This window comes from Phalaenopsis equestris, unplaced genomic scaffold, assembly GCF_001263595.1.
Source record: "Phalaenopsis equestris unplaced genomic scaffold, ASM126359v1 Scaffold001124, whole genome shotgun sequence".
Classification (NCBI taxonomy): Eukaryota; Viridiplantae; Streptophyta; class Magnoliopsida; order Asparagales; family Orchidaceae; genus Phalaenopsis; species Phalaenopsis equestris.
Genome location: NW_018165563.1, coordinates 19656 through 42987, shown reverse-complemented (window position 1 = coordinate 42987; position 23332 = coordinate 19656). Strand labels below are relative to the sequence as shown.

At 34.8% G+C, this 23332-nt stretch overlaps 1 protein-coding gene across 1 annotated transcript in view; it reads left to right on the top strand.

Moving 5' to 3' along the window:
* The window catches only part of LOC110033293 (universal stress protein PHOS32-like), a 27674-nt gene extending 4678 nt beyond the window's left edge, over positions 1–22996 (top strand). The window contains exon 4 of the mRNA XM_020737220.1: positions 22657–22996. Within this exon, the coding sequence (XP_020592879.1) occupies positions 22657–22744 (88 nt within the window). The 3' untranslated portion in view covers positions 22745–22996. The remainder of the gene's footprint in view (positions 1–22656) is intronic.
* Positions 22997–23332: the final 336 nt, after the last annotated feature.

Sequence of the window (23332 nt, the reverse complement as noted above, 5' to 3'; positions counted from 1 at the left end):
ATATATATATATATATATCTATATGTATGTATGTATGTATGTATCTATATGTATGTATATATTTGTATATGTATGTATGTAGATATATGTATACATATATATACATATATATACATACATCCATGTACATATATAGATATATATATATATATAGATATATCTATACATTTATATATATACATATGTACACACACACGTATATATATATATATAAATGTATAGATATATCTATATAAGTACATGGATGTATGTATATATATGTATATATATGTATACATATATCTACATACGTAAATATACATATATATACATACATATAGATACATACATACATACATACATATATATATATGCAAAAAAGAGTGATTCATTCAAATGAAATCAATTACAAATTCTAAGGTAAGGGACATTTAGAAGGTCCACCACCCAAAAGAAAAGCAAGAAAATAAGAGGGGTTGTTTGACACCATAGTGGAGTTTGAGGCATTCCCAAACTTGGCCAACTAGTTTGCAGGGCAGTTACCCTCCCTGTAAATAAAAGAGAAATGGATGGAGGATGGGGTCCTCATAGCCTTGATTTTCCTAAGCCAATAAGCAATGCGCCAAGGGTAAGAATCATCCTTAGTGAGGGCTTTGAACAGTAAGGAGGAGTCAATTTCCACTAGTAGAGCTCCCCAGTTGTTAAGAGTAAGAGTAGCAAGTTCAATAGCCCAAAATACAACAACCGCCTCAGCTTCTAAGGCATCTTGGACAGAAATGGAGGAGTAGAAATAAAGACATCTGCCAGCATCGTCCTTGAAAACACTCCCTATGCCTGCACCATGATTTGAAAAACTGCCATCAGTGTTTGCCTTAACATAAGGGTGGGTTGGTCTCTTCCAGAGCACCTGTTTAACCTTAAACTTGGGGGAGACACCTTGCCAAGCTGCATTACAGATGCTAGGAAAGTTCTCAAGGAGATCAGCTTCAATAGAAAGGTCTTGCACTTAGCAGCAACTTGAAATGCAGAAAGGAAGCAATTATCAAATTTAGCCTGGTTTCTGACCATCCAAAGGAACTAAGCCAGAATAAATGGGACAGACCCTAAATTTACCTTGTTCCAACTGAACCAGCAGGTAGAGAGCTGATTCCACTCCAATAATAGTGTATCAATGAACAAGCAATTGATGAATTCATTCCAATTTGCTTGAGAGAAGAAGCACTGGAAGAAAAGGTGGGCAGTAGATTCTTCAGCCTGCTTGCATGGACAACATCTTGAAGGACCCCTCAGCCCTTTGAGTTTGAGAATGTCATCAATAGGTAAGAACTGGTGAAACAATCTCCATCCCAGAAAAGACATGGATTGAGTAAGGAATTTGTTCCAAATACAAGCACCCCAGGGGACAGATGCCCACTGGTGCAATCTGGAGTAGATGGCTTGAGTAATGCTTTGACCAATGCCCCTAGAAATGGCAATAGAGTCCTTCTTAGTGCAATCAATTGACAACTTGGTAATGGCTGCAGCATATGGTTGTGTAAGCATGGTGTTCAACAAATCAGTAAATCAATTGTTCTCCTCCCAACAGTCAGCCACCTTTATATCAAAATTGAAATTCTGTTGAAGAGGTTGAAGCAAGTCCTGAGGACACCAATTATCCAGCCAGAAGTTAATATTGCCTTGCCCCAAATCCCAAAGGAATAGGGATTCAGCTTGCTGTCTAACCTTGAGTAGATTAACCCACAGTTTGGAGTCCCCAATTTCTCTGTTAACCTTATTGGGGTGAAGCCCTTTATAGTATTTACCCAACAGGAATTTTTCCCAAAGAGAGTCTTGTTGCCTGAATTCAAATTTTGCAGAGGTTAATATGCTATAGCTGGGGAAGCCCTTTGAAGCCCAGACCTCCAACAACAGTTGGCCTAGCCACTTTCTGCCAGCTAGCCCAGTGCAACTGTTTCCTTTGCCCAGACCATAGAAACCTGTTGAAGCATCTCTCCAAATGAAGCTAAGTGCTTTTCTTCATGCTAGACATTTGCAAAATGTATTGTGGAAAAGTGGTTAGAATGCTCTTGAGGAGAGTGATTCTTCCCCCATTGGAGAGGAAAGAGGTAGTCTAGCAATTGAGCTGGGCATCAATCTTTGTAATCACCCTATCAAATTGAACTTGCTTAACTCTCCTTTTGATGAGAGGGACCCTCAAGTAATTGAAGGGAAGGGAAGCAGTAGAAAATCCAGTAATATGATGCACTCACTGTTTGAAGTGATCCTTGACTCTGTAGCTAAACAACAAGTTATACTTTGTGGGACTAAACTCCATACTTGAACACAATTGGAAAACCTCAAGGCAATGCAAAATCTGCTTAACAACAGGTTTAGTAGCTATGGAAAAGAGAATAATATCATCTGCCTAAAGAAGATGACTAATTGGCAGATTGGACTTGTGATGAAACAAATTTACAACATTTGGGAGAAGATTATGGTCCAGCAGCCTGGAGAAGTAGTCCATAGCCAAAATAAATAAGGCGGGAGAGAGTGGATCACCTTGTTTAAGTCACTTATTGGCAGTGAAGAAACCATGAGTCCTTCCATTGAGAAGAATAGAGATACTATTTCCCTTCAGCCATCTGAATATATGTTCACAGAAAGGAGGTGGAAAACCCCTTGCTCTTAGGATGTTCAATATGAACTCTGAATTAATAGTGTCATAAGCTTTCATAACATCAAGCTTAAAAATTAAATTCCCACCTCTACAAGGTCTATCAAGGTTTGTTAGGAGCTCCTGATCCAATAAAACACTGTCATAGATGCTTCTCCCAGTAATGAAAGCAGCTTGGTTAGGCCTAATTAGCTTAGATAGGTGGGGCTTCAGTCTATGGACTAGACTCTTGTTGATGATTTTGCTGAAGACAGTTGTGAGGGAAATAGCTCGAAAGTGTTGCCAATCAGAGTTTTCAGTTGATTTAGGAATCAAAACAATGTTAGAAGCAGTGAAATAACTAGGGAGAGCATTCCCCCTAAAGAAAGATTGAATAGCCTTAACCACATCTGTTTTGACAATAGGCCAGCACTTCTTATAGAAATTAGATGAGTAACCCTCAGGCCCAGCAGTTCTGCCAGGATCAATACTATGGAGGGCACCCCGAATTTCCTCTTCACTGGGGACATCAACTAACTGCAATGATTTAACATACTCAAACTCCTCCTGAAATAAGGAGGCATCAACCTGGGATGTTGAAGTGGTTGGAGAGTTAACAAATCCCTCGATATATTGCACAACATCATTAGCAATGGCAATGTCATTATGAAGCGTGATTCCTTGAGAGTTCACTATGCTATGAATAACATTACACTTCCTTCTATACTTGATGCAGACATGATAGTAGCTTGTGTTCTTGTCTCCTTCTACAAATTTATTGATGACAGCCTTTTGTTGGATGAAGCACTCTAACCAAGCAGTAGTAGAGAAGACTTTTTGAGTTGCAATAAAGAGGGAGGCTTCATCCACAGGTCTGGAATTTTCCACCTGTACCAACTCCTGCTCAACTTGATCCACCAATCTATCGACATCACCAAAGGTAGCCCAGTTCCAGTGCTTGAGGTCCTTGCTGAGTTTCTTCTGTAAGAACCAAAGTTTAATGAGAGGATTAGGATGGGAAACATCTTTCCAATTAGCTTTTACAGTTGGGAGGAAATCAGGATGGGCAGACCACATATTCAAATATCTGAAATATTTAGGACCAGTGCAAGAGGAAGTTGAAATGGAGATTAGTAAGGGTCTGTGGTCTGAACCAACAAAATTAAGGTGGGTAACTGAGGTATGCAGGTAGCACTGATACCACTCATCATTAGCAAGGAATCTATCCAATTTTTCCCAAGTGTTCCCCTTCCTCCAAATGAACTGAGAGCCCTGAAAGCCAAGGTCAAAAAGACCAGCTTGTCTGATATGATCACTGAACTTAGTCAAAAGGGAAAGACAAGGAGATCTGCCACCCTTCTTTTCAGTTGGGGATGAGATGCAGTTGAAATCACCTCCAATTAACCAGCTAGAGGTCATAGAGGAACCAATGGAGTGTAGCTGAGACCATAGCTCTTCCCTATCAGACTTGGTGCAACCAACATATATAATGGTAATGAAACCTGTATTTCCAGACAGATCAAAGGAGAGGTGAAGAAACTGAGGGTGATTAATTAGAATGGCACAATTGATTTCCTTTCTACAAAAGACCCAGACTTTATTACGACAATTAATCCAGAGGTCAAAACTAGGGAGAAAGATCTATGAATTTTGTTTAAATTTTTATGAACCAAAGGTTCAAGTATAGCCATGCTCCAAAATTTGTGCTTTCTATTAAGGTGTTGCAGTCTTTTTAAGGAATGGGGGTGGGCAATCCCCCTAATATTCTAACATAGGAGATTAATCATGATGGGAAGATTTAGACGTACCCCTAGTAAGCTTAGTCAAAGACTCCCTTTTAGAGGAGTAAGAGCTGTCAGTCTCAATGATGAGAGTGTCATCCAAAATGGGCTTCCCCTCATTGCGTCCTTTCTTCTTTCTCTTAGCCTTTTGGACTTTCCAGTCAGCTTCCAGTTCTTGTTGCATCTGAGCCAAGGGAACAATGGTGGAATCAACTGGAACCCTTTTTTCTTTTTTTTTTTCAACTCATGGAACCCTTTTTTCTTTTTTCTAGACTTGTGTATTTGCCATTCCTCCTCAAAATCAATATTCACTAATCTCCCCAGATTATATCATCAATAATATTGGGAGATTCCAACTTTGGAGGTTCAGTGAAAACAGTAGGCATGTGGGCATTAATTATACTGGGTGTAGCGCGTGCGCACACACACACACACATACAAAATGGGCTTCCCCTCATTGTGTCCTTTCTTCTTTCTCCTAGCCTTCTGGACTTGCGAGTCAGCCTCCTGTTCTTGTTGCATCTGAGCCAAGGGAACACTGGTGGAATCAATTGGAGCAAAAAAAGAACTCCCAGTAGCTAAGCCATCATTCTGTAAATTCTTCAACTCATGGAACCCTTTTTTCTTTTTTCTAGACTCGTGTGTTTGCCATTCCTCCTAAAAATCAATATTCACTAATCTCCCCAGATTATCATCACCAACAACATTGGGAGATTCGAACGTGGGTGGTTCAGTGGAAACAGTAGGCATGGGGTATTAATTATACTGGGTGCAGTGTGTGTGTGTGTGTGTGTGTGTGTGTGTGTGTGTTTATATCTACTATAAATATAATATTAAATTGAATGAGATGGACACATGAATGATATGGGCTATATTAATTGCATGTATGTGTATGTTTGACTATGATGAAGTTCACCATTTTATGATACTAGCGAATAACGCTAATTGTGCACGTAAATAAAAAAAATGTGGATATTGATGTGCCTTTATCAGTATAAGTTTTAGACGGTGCTACTGTGACGATTATATACAAATTAAAAAGACCTTGATATATAAATGTACAATAAGACAACGAATGTTTATAATCACATTGAATGATCATATTAGATAGTATTAATCTTAAAATGCTTTTAGATTGATTTATATAAATTTTAATTGACATGTATATTGTGTTCTTGTTCATAGTATTATAGTAGCTTAGGAGTGCAAATATTCAATGAACATAGTTAGCTCGTTAGTGTTTTAAAATAACATTTTAGGCTTGATTAATTGATTAAAAGATGAGCACTGAAAGAAGAAATGTTTATAGATGACACAACCAACCTGATCTGAGGTAAATTTATAAGTACTTTAGTTTAATTTTCTTATATACAATGACTTTTATTTGTTAAATGTTAGGTATAGAAACTGAATATAGTAAAAATTAATTTTCACAGTCCGATCGTCGATACCCGCCTTGATAAATTCCAAATCCTGGGTCGGGGCGTGATAATTTTGAGGCTAAAAGAGTAAAGTTTTAGGGTAATTGTTTTTAAGTTGATTATCGTAAGGATATTATAATTGTGATATGTTCTTATGTTCCCAAATTTAGATTAAAAGATAATGAAAAAAAACCAAGACTTATAAAGTTCAAATTCTCACACTTGAGGATGATATTAATTAGAGGTGATTTAAAAGGGTTTATTTATTTTTGCAGGATTGACTATAAAAGGATTCATTATGATTATAAGATGAGATAAAAATGCAATGGAGACGCTATACTTGACAATAGCCAATGATCTTGCAAGAATGATCACTTATTTTAACGAATGAGGAGCACTTATAAATGTTGAGTCATCAAATTACAAATAATTCTTTTTTTAATGAATGAAAATCTTCTTGCAAAGCTTTTAAAGTGATTTCAATAGTGACTTTAACCGCACATTATTGAATGTTAGTCATAGATGTATATCTTCCTACCATAAATAAAATAATTAAAAGAAATTATTTTCATAGTTTAAGTTAACAGAATTAAAAAGATAAAAGAATAATTTCTTAAGATAGGCTAGTAAGGGAGTTTAATTAGATTTCTTTAATCGATTCAAATTTGATATATGAGAAACTGACTAGTTCTCCTAAAAATATTGTTGTAATAGTTTTAAGGGAGTTTAAATTTGTTTGTATAGTTATTAGGAGATTTGGTGGTGGAGTGAGAAACTTTTAAAGGTTACAAAAGAAAAAGAAATTCATTTTTAAAGAGTGATAAACATTAGATGCTATTGGGATTCATTATGGTTTTAATAAAATTAGTAGTCTTATAGAGAGTAATAATTAGCAAAAGGGCTATAACTTTTGATAATTTCTATATTAGGTTTGAGACTAAGAAGAAAAGGAGATATATAAAATAAATTATGCAAATGGTGAGAGATTCATGGACCTTGATTAAATTAAAATTTTTCATAATTAAAGATGTTAGTATATCAAGGAAAGTTGAAAGTTTGCTATGAGAATTGTTAAAATAGTGGTCTAAGAATGAAATTATTTTGAAAGCAAATAATGATTGACATAATATGCTGTAAAATAGATTGGTCTAAAGAAATGAAGTTTAATTTGAAGAAGGTGCATAAAGGTTAGATTTGAAGTATAGATGCGATATGTATTGAGATTGAGAGAGTTATTTGAAATGTAATGATTAAGAATATTTTTTCGAAATATTTTATCACCAAGAGAATGTTGAATAACTAAAGCAGCATTTTGGTATTGATATTTAAGAACAAAGTAGGTAATTAAATTTATGCTAACCATAGATGGACCAAATCTGTTTGTCATACAATGAAGTTATTGGAAAGAGTGATCGAACATAGATTTATAAAGAATTAATTTAATTTCATGCCAAGAACATCTAATATGTAGGTTATATTTATATTATGATAATTAATAAAAAGGTCTAAATAAAAAACATATTACTTTGGCGTGCTTGTGAAGGAAGAAAGGTGTGCGACAAAAGTATACCGACACTATTAAAAATATACCTGATAAAATATTGACTAGTATTATAAATAGTTGTGGAATGTCTTAAAAATTTTCATTCATAGTAGGTTTACAGCAAGCATTTGGTTATATCTATCCTTAAGAATGCATAATACATACTGCTCCATGGGGCACACCTAGAGATCAAATGTAAAGTGCCTTGAGATTATTCTGTTGTGGAATAAAGTAGGCATATGAATCAAATCATTGAGGGTGCCTTGATGTATTTTTAAGGAAGCGCACAACCTTTTTTGTTATTTTATGTGTAGCGGTGAATGAAAAATAACAACATAGAGCTTAATTGGCTCAATTGGTGTGCTTGTGAAGTGAGGAAGCTATAATGATGTTATTAAAAATATAAATTATAAAATATTGACTAGTATTATAAATAGCTGTGGAGTGTCTTAAAAATTTTTATTCATCGTAGGATGACATCAAGGATTTGGTTATATCTATGCTTGAAGTTGCATAACAAATAATGCTCCATGAGGCGCACCTTAGAGAGAAAATTTAAAGAAAAATAACATCATAAATCTTAATTGGCTCAATTGGTTTTTTTTATTTAAAATTAAAGACTAATTTTTCTCAAAATTATAATTGAAACTCTTCAAAAGTAATAAAAGTATAGTATAATTTTATCTATTATAAATTATAAAAGGCTAGCATAGATATTTTTTTAATTTATAATCTTATTGAATTTTATTGATTAGGGAAGAGGATGGTTATTGAGGCTGAAGATTGGGAGGGTGATGATATAAGTAGTGATGGGGGAGGTGAGAAAATAATTCACTGCCATGTTGTTCTAACAGAGACACTATAAGTGATTGGAGTCGGAGTGACTTCTGAATTCTGAGAATTGCCATAAATTTTAGAATATGTTGTTTATTTTAAATTTAATATTTATGTTATTCTTCTTACTTATTATTGAGTTCTTATATGACTTTTTTACAATGTTATGTTATAGTTTAAAATTGTCATTCTAAAATGCTTTATTATTTAGTTTATTTTGTATGTTTGATTTTGATACTTCTCGACAAGTCTTAAGAATTGTCATTGCATGAAAAGAACTCAATATTTGATTGCAAAATTATTAAACTTCGGCTATATAGTTGCTACAAAGGACATTCATGGTGAGGCTTCTTAATGTATGCTTTTACATTATATAAATTTAATATCCACTTAAGCAAGTGAAAAACTTAAACAGTAGAGATTATATAGAAGACCATGGATTTTGAATTAGTATACTTGTTTGAGTATATGATATAGATTATTGCTGTGATATTAATAATTCCATTTGATTAGAAGATATGATAATATTTAGTTGTGATTAGTTTATATATTATGGATCTATTATGCAATATATATATATATATATACATGTAAATTAAATGTCCCTCCAAAGCAAGCGATGGGATTTTGGGTCATCGGTTTGATCCCCAGTTGCGCTGGGTTCTCGAATATTTAGGCACATGGCGCGGACTCTCATCATGGTGCCTAGCACATGGAAAATCGGTACACACACACACATAAATATAGATATACATATATATACATATATATACATATATATACAGATATATGTACATATATATATATATATGTGGTTATAACTTTTAGAGTTATGATTGAATGATTAATAATGGTAATTTAATAAAATTTTTTTAAAATATCACTATTAGGTTTGCGATAATATATGGATCGAGGTTTTGGGCAGTAAAAAGCCACCATTATTTGAATGATGGTAGTGACATCTATTAAGGATGAAATAATTGAAATTAGACTGGTGTTTGGGACATGTTCTTCAAGGGTAAGAAATTTGCCAGTATATGAGTATAAAAAATTAGTATCAAAAGATCAGGAGGAGAAACATTACACTTTAAGGGTTTATGAACTAAAGTTATTTGAATTGACTATGAAGCATAGATTTTAGACTTAAGGGTTTTAGGCGTCTTTTTAGTTTTTAAAATAATATTAAAGAGTTTAGTAAGCCAATAAACTCCCCAATCTCCTAAATACTTTTATACTTCAATTGGGATATCATCAGGTCCATACAAATTTGGGGTTGTTACATACAAACCACCAAAACTTAGTATTTACAAATCCACCACTATTTTTCATCCATTTTTTAAACTCTCGCTCAAATATCAAAATTCTTGGTAAAACTCCAACTCTTAGTCTTCATGTTTATCAAATTCTCAATAGTTTGATCGTGGCACGTGTAAATACATCAGTTCGGTAGTTCAAAAAAATCACATAGAGTGCTTAATTTGTAAATATCAATGTATCAGGCGGTTTGTATGTAATTATCCCAAAAACAATTATATAATGTTGTATATGATTTGCATCAATGTAACATTTGTTAAATCTTTTTCATTTTAAAAAAATTAAAAAGATCTACAATTTCATTAGACTTGTATAGACACTTGTGTGCTCACCAACAACAACTTGCTCACCAACAACAACTATATCTTATAATTTGGAGTGCCAAGAGTTCGAAGTGTCTACGAGAAATATTTGTGACAGTCGGCACAATAACAGAAAGCGGGAAACAAGTAAATAATGTATTTGACACATCAAAATGTACCTATAGGCTTACCTTTGCATCACATCCCTTGAAATAAAAAACATGCACTTAAAAAATGTACAAGAAATATCAAGGTCTATTATGAATTTCACTACAAAAATTAAACAAACGAAATTTTTTTCCACATTCAATCAAAACAATCATAAGTTCATTAATTCATTCATGTATATCTTTTCGAAAAATGAATATGAGAATTAAAAAAATTACAAATGTTGCATATTTAAAAAAACAAAGAAAAGAGAAAAGAAAAGCTAATTCTCCTTTTGTCTTCAACAATCGCCATATACCGAGAAAGCTACCTCTCTTTTGATTATCTTGATTGAGATTTTTCTCGACCTCCTCCTATCATCTATTAAAACGAATAAGTGAACCAGAAACAAGGCAAATAATACCAAATTAGCATTCATCTTAAAGATAATTTAATCATTCTATTGCTCTCTCCTCTGCCCATTTCCTTGATTTATATAGGAGAAACCACTGGCCTGCAACCAGGATTGAATTCATCTTATGTGAAATGTTTATCCAACCTTCTATTTAATAGAGCCAATCTACAGAAAGCCACAATCAGCAAGATTTTGAATGAGACAAATGCAAGCTCAAAAACATAACTCTGATACCTAGTTAAACTGATGAAAAAGAACTTATCATAATTTATGTATTTCATCAAACAACATATCAACACTCATGCATGCATAAGTAGATAAGATAATGTATAAGAAACGATTAAATTAACATAAACATCCACCAATCTTCATTAAGATGAAGAATAAGTAAATAAATAAATACACTACAAGACCTTCAACCAGGCTTTAGAAATCTTCATCATAAGTCGCCTGTAGTCTGCATTGATCAGTTAGGAAGGAGAGTCAAGAGACTCCGATCCCTCCTGGCCTCAATGCCCGCACTATGTCTGTGATGAATAATGAGAGTTTTGCATTATCACCTGAGAGGTAGCGATGGTTGGCTAGGGAGCCGAACAATAAAGCTAAGACGTCAAACAACGAGGCTCTCTCATGAAATGACCGACTAGAACGTCATGTGGTCCGAAAAGCGTCAGAGTCGAATGACTGAGAGGCCAAAATTAGAGACGTCGTCCATGAGGAATGCACTTGAGACTTATATCCAATCTGGACAAAGGATTTAGGGGTTGTAGGGGCGTGATCCTGCTTGGTGGTCAAGGGGCCATAGAGGCATGACCACATAACAATTAAGGTATTAAAACCTCGAACGCCTACACTACGTCGGTGAGGACTGACGTCGGGCCTTATGTCATTCTTTGAGAGGTAGGTAGGTAGGTTGCTCTCATGAAAGGACCGACTAGAACGTCGTGTGTTTTGAGAAGCATCTAAGCAGGTGGCTATAAAGTTGAAGATGTTCGAAGGCGAGATGTTCTCATAATAGAGCCGACTAGAAGGCTCAAGAAACATCGCAACAGACGACTTTGAAGCCGTAAAGTCGTCATAAGACGAGACACCCTTATGAAAGAACCCGACTATAGTGTCGTATAGTTCGAGAGGTGTCAAATGCTAGATCGGCAAATAAGTCTAGCAATCCAAGACTGGTCGGTAAGAATGAGCAAAGTGGTCTTCACCGTACGCAACATCATGGCATCATCGGATATCAGAATATCATGACCGGACACGGATTGGCTACTACTTGAGGTAGTCTAAACAATACGGCGTATCGAGGGGCAAGGCTATGAGAATCATCCTAGTCAAACATGGTGCTGAAGGGTCAGATGAACAAATCAATCCAATCCTATTGTACCTTTGGGCTAGCAAGGAGCTCGAACTAGTGTGACATGAGGTTGGTATCCTGCTTATGTGCCAGATAGGATAGGAGGTAGATATCCCGCCTATGCATATAAAATGGTACAAGAGATATGTATCCTGATGCTGCATCAAGCGAGCAACCATACGACTAAATAGTCTGATGCAACATGCTCGGAATATAGTCGGATATCAAAGTATTCCGACAAAACATGGATCAGTGGTAAAGCCGATAAAACATGTTGCTTGATGTGGCAGACAGAACCAACCAATGCATTCAAGACAAATATATGGTTATATGACCAGGATGATCTAACCACAATAGTGCTTCCACGAGCACTGACGAGACAACTCTCGTCGGGGATTCTCCCATTTAGCAAGCCAATTCTCACTAGGGAGGCATTGACTGTCTCCCATTTAACATGCCTCTTCTCGATCTGGCGATAAGAATCGCTTACACTGTGGTGGCGTAAAGGTGGGCTTAGACTATGACGATGGTCAACCCACAAAAATTTCTAGCCTTTAAGTTAAACCACATCCATAGAAGAATCTCAGTCGCGCTCGTTCAAAGCGAGCAGGACAAATATGTATTCCTCATTCACAAGGATAAACGAGACGTGTACATCAACCATACTCACGACGAGCCGGTGTGGTAACGACGGAAGACAGGGTAAGAGAAGGGCAAGGCTTCTCTTATATTGATTGGTGGCCGCACCAGGTATAAGCTGCCTGTTGGACTTCCACTTTGCCCGAAATGTGAGCCTATAATCAAATTAAGAGAAATATAAGATTTCTCCTACATGAAATTGTTGCGAGGTATGAGTGATCTTTTGACAAATTCAGTCAAGCTTCAGAAATCTTCATCTAACTTAAACACATGGGTTCCAACATTACTATTTAAGATGCCGTGTGATACACTTCCCAACCCTCTTCTCAAAAAAATTAGTCTTACCTGTAAGATCAAGATGCTTGAGAGTGAAGAACTGTTTACAGGCTTCAAAATAGGAAAAACTTTCGATAAGCTGTGTAAAGTTGATAGGTTAATGGATGTGAGTTATTTGAGCATTGTGAAGCTGCCAACTGGAACAAATGATCAATTTGTTGCTGCCATAGTAGTTGAACGCATGGACGGGATGCTTACTAAAGATGAAGCGCTGAATCCCTTGTGTTACGAGGCTGAAGAAGTTGCTGCGAGGGCTGAATCCAAAACGTTTAGAGCAGATCTGACGGAAGGCGAAGGTAGAAGAGTGTGCAGGAGAACTCGCACTCAGGGAGCAAACACATGTTACTGAGAAGGAGAACTCACATAGGCAGAAGGAGAACTTGCACATTCCTTTCTCGCTCGATTCATGCGAATTTGAAATCCAGCCAAAATGCACAAATATGATAAAAGTTTACTTTACATTTCTTTCACTTCCACTGAACACATAAAACTGAAAATATAAGTATTTAAATTTCTTTACACCTCAAATGCTTCAAACCAAATAGCCCGTTAATCAATTATTCATTAAAAGAAAAAAAAAATATCAATAACTTATTTGGCACCAAATTTTTATATATTTACATATCTAACACCTAAATTTTGATTTTTATATTTATACCACCCAAATCTTTCATATCACATTTAATTTATCGCTCCATTCAATTTTAAAATGTGAAATACATAATTTCATATATATGTAAAATGACATATATGTAAAAATTAAAATTTAGATGTTAGATATGCAAATACATAAAAATTGATTGATATTTATGTAAATCTTTTTCAATATATATATATATATATATATATAGCATTTTAAGAGATATTTTAATTTATTAATTTAGGACACTTTTCAGTGCGTGTCCTTGGCGTGTTCATTTTTTAAATTATTTAAAATAACACTTTTGTGTCATGTCTCGCACTTGCTAGAGCTGTGGCAGAGCTTTCTATGTCGGATACATGTTCGTCCCTACATAGCTCCTTAATTAGAGGTGCCTATGCATCATAGATTGTCACAGATGGCAGTTGATTTTTTTTTTTCTATATATTAGTTGGGCAGAAATTTGAGATGGCTATGGTGAAATAGACAAGAATAGGGGCCCGTTTGGGGCAGCTTATTTGGTGCGGTGACGTTTTAAAAATGCACCAGACCTGTTTAGGTAAACTGTGTTTTGACAGCTTATTCATTTTCAAAATGCTGAAAATAGCATTTGCACACCGCACCTTTTTAGGTGCGGTGAAAGCTTTCTGGCTATGGTCTGGCTTTTTCAAAATAATAAAGTTTCTAATAGCTAACACACCTAGCTTATCAACAAATTATTTTTAATCAGCTTATCAGGAGATTATTCAATAAGCTACAGTTGCTCCAATCAGACCCTAGGTTACTTATTTTATTGCTTAAAGGTGCCCTTTGTTTTATAAGTTTAAAAATGGTAACCAATCTTGTCATTAAGATAGCTAGGAGTTGAACACACAAGGTTTCTAAGAAAAATATTGTTTTGATTTGATGTTATTTAGGTTAGATGTTTATGACCTATCATGTGAAGAGGGAAAGGCAGGATCCAAGAGGCTCTCCTCCCATTGGGTTTTAGCTATTAAGATATTCAAGTTTATTGTGTAGATTAAGATGGTAATCCAAAGTGGTGCTGACCTCATACAAATTCGGTTTAGTTGATGAATAAATCAAGACCACACAACTTGCATGGGTAGAGTAAATATTCAAAATAAAAGTAGGATTTTCTTAAAATTTATTTATTTTTATGAATAAAATTCCCAACTAATTATTTTTTAATGGAAATTAATTGCCATAGAATTAAATTCCTATATTCTTATAACTCTATTTCTCTCTTCCCTTGCCAATAGTTGTTAATCATGCTTCCTCGTGATAAAATTATTAAGCAGCTAATCCCCTTTCTTCTTTACTTTCTCTCACTCGGATGTCTCTCACATATTACTCATTCTACCTAGAAACCTCAAATGTGATTTGGATTACATTTCTTAGAAATACATAGAATATCTAGAAACAACAATGGCTTACACATTTCTAAGAATTATTTAGATAACAGCTCACATCCTTCCTCTCTCTCTCTCTCCCTCTCTTTCTCTCCATCCCTTTCTTCCTGAGACTTAAGAGAGACTTGGAAATATTGTAAGCTAAGGAATTAAATAGGAAGATAGAAAGGAGAACTAGAAAATGACGGGAGCAAATGAGGAGGAGAAATCCAAGAAGATAATATGCACACAATAAATTTAAATCTCTATTTTTCTATCTAGTTTCAAATAGTTTCTTAATTTTCCTTTAATAATCAACACACCTTCTCTTTTGTTACCCAAACATTAACTTGATGAAGCTCCTAAAGAACACTCAATTTTTGGTTAATTATTGAAAAGCCCTATCATGCTAAGTGGAAACCTTAAACCTTTAAGATACATAATATTTTGCATCATTATCGGGGAGAGAGAGAGAGAGAGAGAGAGAGAGAGGGGGGGGGGACAGGGGGGGGGGGGGGTGCATCATTATCGGGGAGAGAGAGAGAGAGAGAGAGAGAGGGGGGGGGGACACGGAGGGGGGGTGTGTGGGGGGATCACAACTTCACAAGTGATCATCGCTTGGCTCGATTAAGTTGATTTGGTAAGTAATGTGGTTTGGGTAAAGTTATGGCTATCTTTGAGGATTCTACTTGACTGGTAGCCCTGTTAGATTAGAAGCTCAATGTGATTATTCTAAGTCTAGTTGAGATTCATAGGTATTTTGATTTCATGCTGTTGTAGCTTGATATTGAATCGATGCAACAAATAATAAAATAAACAAAAAAAGAACACAAACTTTACGTGAAAAATCTAAGATGGGAAAATTCACGAGCAGAAGAGGGTAATTCACTATATTAAATAAGTGATTACAAGTGGTGTGTGTCCTTTAAACAAAACAGAAGAGGGGTATATATAGTTTTAGCAAGATATCCTTAAAAGAAATCATTAAAAGAGAGTTGATAAAACAATAGTATGCGGATTACAATATAATGGCCATTATAACCTTAATCTAATAGTTGAAACCTTCAATTCGTGTGCTCACATTTTTCTTTTAAAATTTCATTCGACATGGTTATAATTTCCTTATTTAAGCATGACCCAGAAATTTTGTGTCACGTTTAGCAGTCTTCATATTGACACAAATTTTCAAAGAATATAGAATGTAACTTTCTACACCTCATCGACAAAGCTTTAATGTTCATGAATAAGTACCAACCAAGTCTAAGTATTGCTCAAACTTGGCTATTGGGAGTGTTTTAATCATCATATTATGTGCCACACATTAATGTTGCTTAGTCTGTTCATGTTAATGGTCATTATTTTTAAGACAAAAGAAATCGGTTTGTCAACCATGTGAGATAAAGAGTTGAAACTAATATTTTGCGATCTCCATCTTAAACAGGTGGAATTGAGAAACAAACCAACCACCTATTTTAACAATAAATGATGACAAAATATAATAAAAAAGTTCAAGTAAACTAGAGGAAGAGAATATAATAGAACATAATTAAAAAATAAGTGCGATAAGTTGAAAAAGAATTGGAAATTATGTAAAGAGTTAAAGCGGCGATCCACGGGCTTGTGTTGGGATCTGATAAAACAAATCATTGCTACGCCAGAAGAATGGTGGGCTGAGAGATTGGAGGTGTGAATTTATGAAATGTCTAGTTCTTCATATATATATATATATATATATATTTAATTACATCAACATATCATTCATTTATTAATTTGCATGTCGTGTCAACTGCCAAAAAAATTAAATTTAGCTGCATTGACCTTGAGCTTGAAGAAAAATTAGATCGTATGCTTGGTGGCGCGTGGCCATGGGTGATCATGCATGGGGCCTAAGTGAGAGAGGATTTGCTGACAGAGCTAAGCATGTAGATGAAGACCCCAACTCTAACCTTAATGGAGTTAAATCTACTAGTCGATCAAAACGTCTTAAAGTTGAGTAAAAGAAAAAAGATGATGCATTTTTTATTAGAAGCCAAATTTCACAGTTAGTTGCTTCATAGACCAATGACCCTAGCACATCCAAGCAACTTCTATTTAATAAGTCATGCGAATTCTGTAAGCAACTCCAAAAATCTTCAACATGCCATTTTTTTTGTTCTATATGAAATTGCTTGAAGATCGTACCAGAAGAATGGTGGGCTGAGAGGTATGAATTTATGAAATGTCTAGTTCTTCATATTTTTTTTCAATTACATCAACATATCATTCATTTATTAATTTGTAGGTCGTGTCAAATGCCAAAAAAATTAAATTCAGCAGCATTAACCTTGAGCTTGAAAAAAGTTAGATCGTATGTTTGGTGGTGTCGTGGCCACGGGTTATCATGCATGGGGCCTAAGTGAGAGAGGATTTCCTGACAGAGCTAAGCATGCAGTTGTCGAGCAAACTGTTGGTTCTAATGAAGACCCCAGCTCTAACCTTAATGAAGTTGATCTACTAGTTGATCAAAACGTCTTAAAGTTGAGTAAAAGAAAAAAGATGGTGTATTTTTTATTAGAAGTCAAATTTCACAGTTGGTTGTTTCATACGCCAATGGCCCTAGCACATCACAAACAACTTCTTTTCTTTATGTCATGCGAATTCTGTAACTCCAAAAATCTTTGACATGCCATTTTATTTGTTCTATATGAAATTGCTTGAAGACCGTATCCTGAGAGAATTCTTTATGTCAACCAGGATGCATGAATTTCATTTTATTTGTTGGACATTTTATGATTAATTTAAATGGGAGCATTATTTGTACTAATTTTATTATGCTTGTGTTTTATTTTTTAGATACCTTCTCTTTGATTTTTATGGAGACATTTACAAGCATTAGTCTTCATTGCTTTTGGGACTTTCATTATTAATATTTTTTGTTTAATACACGTTCTATCTAATTTGATTTTAATTATGTGGTAGCTATATAAACAATGAATAACATAGATAGAGAAAGACATAGAAGAGGAATTGTAGCTGCATTATGTTTAATGTATGAGTATTACAATTCATATATTGCCCGCTCTCCTTGCATGAAATCTACATACATAGATGATAAGTGGGATAGGGAGTTGTTGGCGGGTCACCCGACAAGATTTAACAATATTTTCTATATGATACGACCATATTCATTAATCTGTTAGAAGAACTGCACAGGAATCATGAACTTCATGACTTCTATAGGAAGACTTCTTAAGAGGTTTTAGCCATAATCCTCTACATTTTATCGTCGAATGAATCTACGAGAGGAGTCGTGAAGCGATTCTAGCACTCAACATAAATAATAAGTAGATATTTTTTCGATTGAGTTGAATACTATGATTAGCTTATCATCAAACCTGAAGACGCCACAGTTCAAAGGAACCCCGCAGAGATTTCATAAGACCAATGTTATATGCTATATTTTAAGGTAAATGCACGTGTTCATATTTTCCTAAATTTACTTGAACACAGTATTGGAGTGATTTATAGAACACATGTGGATGCACGCGTGTCAAACAGTAAAAAGATCGCATACATTGGGTGATGTGGTTCACCCATAAAATCAAATGACTGTATGTGACTTTAACTCGTGCTTCACTCTTATTTTGGCTGGATGGGAAAATAGTGCACACAACAATCACATTCAAATTTGCCACACAAATTTATAAATATAACTTTCCAAAGCCAACCCAAGGTTTGCTTGAATATAAATAAATGAAATGGTACTTTCAGTGCAATACTAATGATTGTAATTATATCAGGGAAATATTATTTGGTCGATGCTAGACATCCTTTATAAAGAGTATTTCTCAAACCCTTTCTTGATACCAAATTTCACATTCCTTATCTTGAAAGAGTTATCAATGTTGCTCAAGTTAGAAATAAGATGTTTAACATGAGACACCCATTCTTACATGGTGTTATTGAAATAATATTTAGAGTTTGGAAGATAAAATAATTTATTCTACGACATATGCCTACATATCCATTCAACAAACAAATGCAGATTATGGTTGACAAAGTTGCTCTTCACAATTTCGGCGGCATACCTTGTATAGTGACATTAACTTGAACATGTCGGATGATGATCATTCATATCTCCCTGGTGAAACATATGAATATCACCTAGTGCAATCGATATCACTGGCTGAAATTAATTTACCTGAGTCTTGTACGCATGATGGGGAAGGTCCTGGGGAGATAGAGTTGAGAGAGCAAATTACAGAGGTCATAGTTAGCAGATGAATGGATGTTGTATATATATTATTTATTTATTTATATGCAATGTGTTGTAAAATCGCTTAATGTTTATTATATTGACGTTTTGTGCAATGGTGTTCATGTTGAATCTTAATTTGGTGCAACATTTATTTTCAGTTTTTTTGCATATATTTTTTTCCCACATGGATGACATCCAAGGCAACTGTGGATTTAATATTTCATGTGTTCATTCATTGCATGTTTTATTTTTGGTTTGAAGGTCTGTGATGAGATATTCGACCTTAGGTGTTATTCTGGATGACCTATATGTTGCTATGGGTTTGGGCACGTTTGAAATCGCTATCAAGGAAACCAAATACTCCTCCTTTTTCAGTCGTTTGATTGTTAGAGTTATTCTGGATTGCCTTTGAGGTGAGGCATCCGAGCACGGTTTTATGTGGTTTAAAGGCAACCAAAATTCCATTTTTCTTCGGTCATATGACTGTTGGTGTTTTTTTGGATGACCTTTGTGGTGATATGTTTGTGTGACGCATACGAGCATGGTATTACATTGTTTAAAGACAACCAAGAACCCTTTTTTTTAAAGGCTTATTGTCTTTTTGTAGTGACAGAGTATTCATTGGTTTATATTTTGTGCTCTGAGATCTCACATCTTTGTAAAACTTTAATTAAGTATTTCTAATATTCTTTTTTACTAATATTAAATCTAAGGATCTATGCTTGTGTTTTTAAACTTTCCGAAAAGATAAGCTCGAGGACTTACGGCGTCTCAAGAGTATTGTACTGTTATTGTGTTTTGCAGTGTTCTTTGCTTACTTTGCAATAAGAGCATAGCTATACAACAACAACAACAAAGCCTTAATCCCACTACGTGGTGTCGGCTAGATGAATCCTTTTCTCCATTGCGTCCTATTTAGTGTCATATTTTCATTTAGTTCTAGTAAATTAAGATCATTTTTAATACAAAGCCCAAGTCTTCCTAGGTCTACCTCTGCCTTTCTTAACACAAGTCGAATTTAAAACATCTACTCTCCTAATCGGATCATCTAATGGTCGACGTTTAATATGACCAAACCATCTAAGACGACTTTCTCTAATTTTGTCTGTCACAGGAGCTACACCAACCCTATCACGAATATATTCATTCCGCATTTTGTCTCTAAGTGTAAAGCCACTCATCCACCTAATCATTCTCATCCCGGCAACACTTAACTTATTATTATGCTTCGCTTTTAAAGGCCAACCTTCAGCGCCATAGAGCATTGCAGGTCTCACCACCATCTTATAAAATTTTCCTTTCAGCCTTAGCGGTACTTTTCTATCACACAAAAGGCCCGAAGCATTCCTCCACTTCAACCAACCAACTTGAATTCTACTATTAACATCCCCATCTATATCACCATCGCTTTGGACAACGGACCCAAGATATCTAAATCGTTCACACCTTTTAATAATTTGATCACCCAAAGTCACACTTCTGTCACTAGAGCTATTACTACTAAAATTACATTCCATGTATTCAGTTTTAGTTCTACTTAAACGAAGGCCTTTAGACTCCAATGTAGACCTCCATAATTCAAGTTTTTCCTGGGCTTTTTCTCTCGTTTTATCCACGAGAAGAATATCATCAGCAAAAAGCATACACCAAGGTACATCCTCTTGTAGATGTCCAGTAAGACCATCCATAACTAAAGCAAAAAGATATGGGCTTAAAGTCGATCCCTGATGTAAACCAACAGAAATAGGAAAATATTTTGTCAATCCTCCTTCAGTTTGAACACAAGTAACAGCTCTAGTATACATATCTTTAATGACTTGAATATAAGTCATATCAACACATTTCTTCTCGAGAACTCTCCAAAGGATATCTCTTGGAACCTTATCGTAAGCTTTTTCTAAATCAATAAAAATCAAATGTAGATTCTCCTTATTATCTCTGAACTTCTCCATCAAACCTCTCAATAAATGTATAGCTTCCATAGTAGACCTGCCAGGCATAAATCCAAATTGATTATGAGAAATTTTCGTGATGCATCTTAACCTATGTTCAATTACCCTCTCCCATAATTTTAAAGTATGACACATCAACTTAATTCCTCTATAATTTGCACACTCTTGTGCATCCCCTTTATTCTTAAAAATGGGATCAAAATACTCTTCCTCCACTCCTTAGGCATCTTTTTAGCTTTTAAAATAATATTAAAGAGTTTAGTAAGCCAAGAAACTCCCAAATCTCCCAAAAATAAGAGCATAGCTATGAGAGACAATTTTATAGATGTTTAAGGAATAGATCAGATAATTGTGACTTTTTCAGGTGGGTGGATTGGTTTGATGATTCCATTGTCGATAGTGATCAAGCGTGGAGAATTTCATTGGAGGAGATATTATCTTGTGAAATTAATCGTCTACATTTTAAATTCAACATTATGTTTAGTTTTATTTTTAATTTTAACTTTTGTATTACTGTTTCGTGATGTGCCAGTTTTTATTATGTAATATTCAAACCAAATATCTTTTTTCGTGTATGAAATGTGTAATGAGGATTGATTCTGTTATAAACAATACAACTGTACAGGGGCAGTAATGCCATATTTTCATAAATAGGTGCAGCAGAGCTATTTTACATCTGTACAAAACAATCAAACACAGCTTCTTCGTAAAAACTTCCTGGCACTGATGCTTGGTAGCATCTTTTTAATATGCTGCAGTTGCCCCAAATAAACTCTAAACCTGTTATTGCCAGGATTTAGTAAATCTAAATTTAAATGATTTACTAAAGCAGCCAGAGCCGTTACCACAGAGCCACATTAAATAGATTTAAATTAATGTTTCATAGGAAAAAAAACTGCATTTTGGGTTTGCATCGAGTAAAGATTGTTTTCCAACTGGCTACCTGCTTATACATTCATACAGAAAAGTGAATATAAGCTCTGATTTGTTATCATGTCCCAGGTTCATGAAGACAAGCCCTTTGTATCCCCTTTTAAATCTTCAGCTAGTCTAATACGAGAATAAAGAGACGCTAAAAGTTTAAATTAAAACCATAAAAAAATGATTAGCTAGCTAACCAAATAACTTCATGAAGGAATTCAAGTTCCAACAGCCTATTTCTAACAATAATGCAATCTTAAAAAAATATCAGGCCCTTTCAAATTTCCTATCACTAAAGAGTAAAGAAGCACCTACGGCCTCCTGATTTAGTTTGGAATAACTAGGAGCAGCTGTATAACTCTTGAAGAAAGACAAATATTAACATGCATTAAAATGGAATTGGTAGATTTTAAAATATATACACAACGAAATGAAAGCCAGAGATGTTCCTTGTCCATGAGCTGTGGTCGTGAGAGATCTTCCGGGGGCCTCAAGGAGGTACCTGTGTACTTTGTTTTCGGCCGATTTGAGCGGACTTAATTTACATGCGAAATCATTGAGACGGTAAATTGTAAGTACACTATAATTTCATAATGAATTTATTTACTGCATACCAAACATCAATATTCTTAAAATTGAGGTATTTTATTTAGAGTACAGTACTAAGACATCTAACCAGCCCCTAAATTAATACTATTGAAGTTTTTTGGCCCTCTTTGAATTTCCAAAATGTATTTAATATTGTACAGAAATGTGAACTTTTGAGCATGGCGTGCTGCTAATACCTTTTTACTTTCGGTTCTTCTTATTTCCCGCAGGATTTTACTTGGCAGTGTAACAAACTTTGTAGTCTCCAATGCAGTCTGCCCCGTCACAGTAATCAAAGATCAAGATTTCAAGCACTAATACAGTACTAGAGGGCTGAATAATGTCTCAGCTGTAGAATAAGATGTTTATGCGCGAGTGATATGGGTGTATCTTCATATTTAACGACTGTGCTTTTACTGTTAATAATTGCGTGCTTGTATGCTGCTAATGAATATGCTCCGACACTTAGAGCTGTTTGCCTGCCTACTAAATTGAGCTTTAGCCCTCATCTATGGAGTAATAACATGCTACTGTGTTACCAATTAATGCCGCATAGCTTATATTATATCACCATCCCTTGTTCTACTACTGATTTCATTATTTTTCTGCCCTTTTCTGGCATTAGAGAAACTGAGGTAATCGACTGGATATATAAGAGGTAGAGGTGTGTTAGAAGAACTGTTAGAGCTTTTAGGGAGCTGAGGTTTTTATTCTGATAGAGCCATAGATGCTCCAGTCAATTTTGGATTTCATAAGCCAAAAAATTGGAATGATTTTGGATTGAGTTTTGTTGCTATTACTTTTTTGTCAGGTAATAATTATATCACAATCTGAAATTAAAGATTCTGATATCTTGAGCTTACAGAAAAGTAAAAATTAGTTGATTTTTTTACATTGGAAATATGC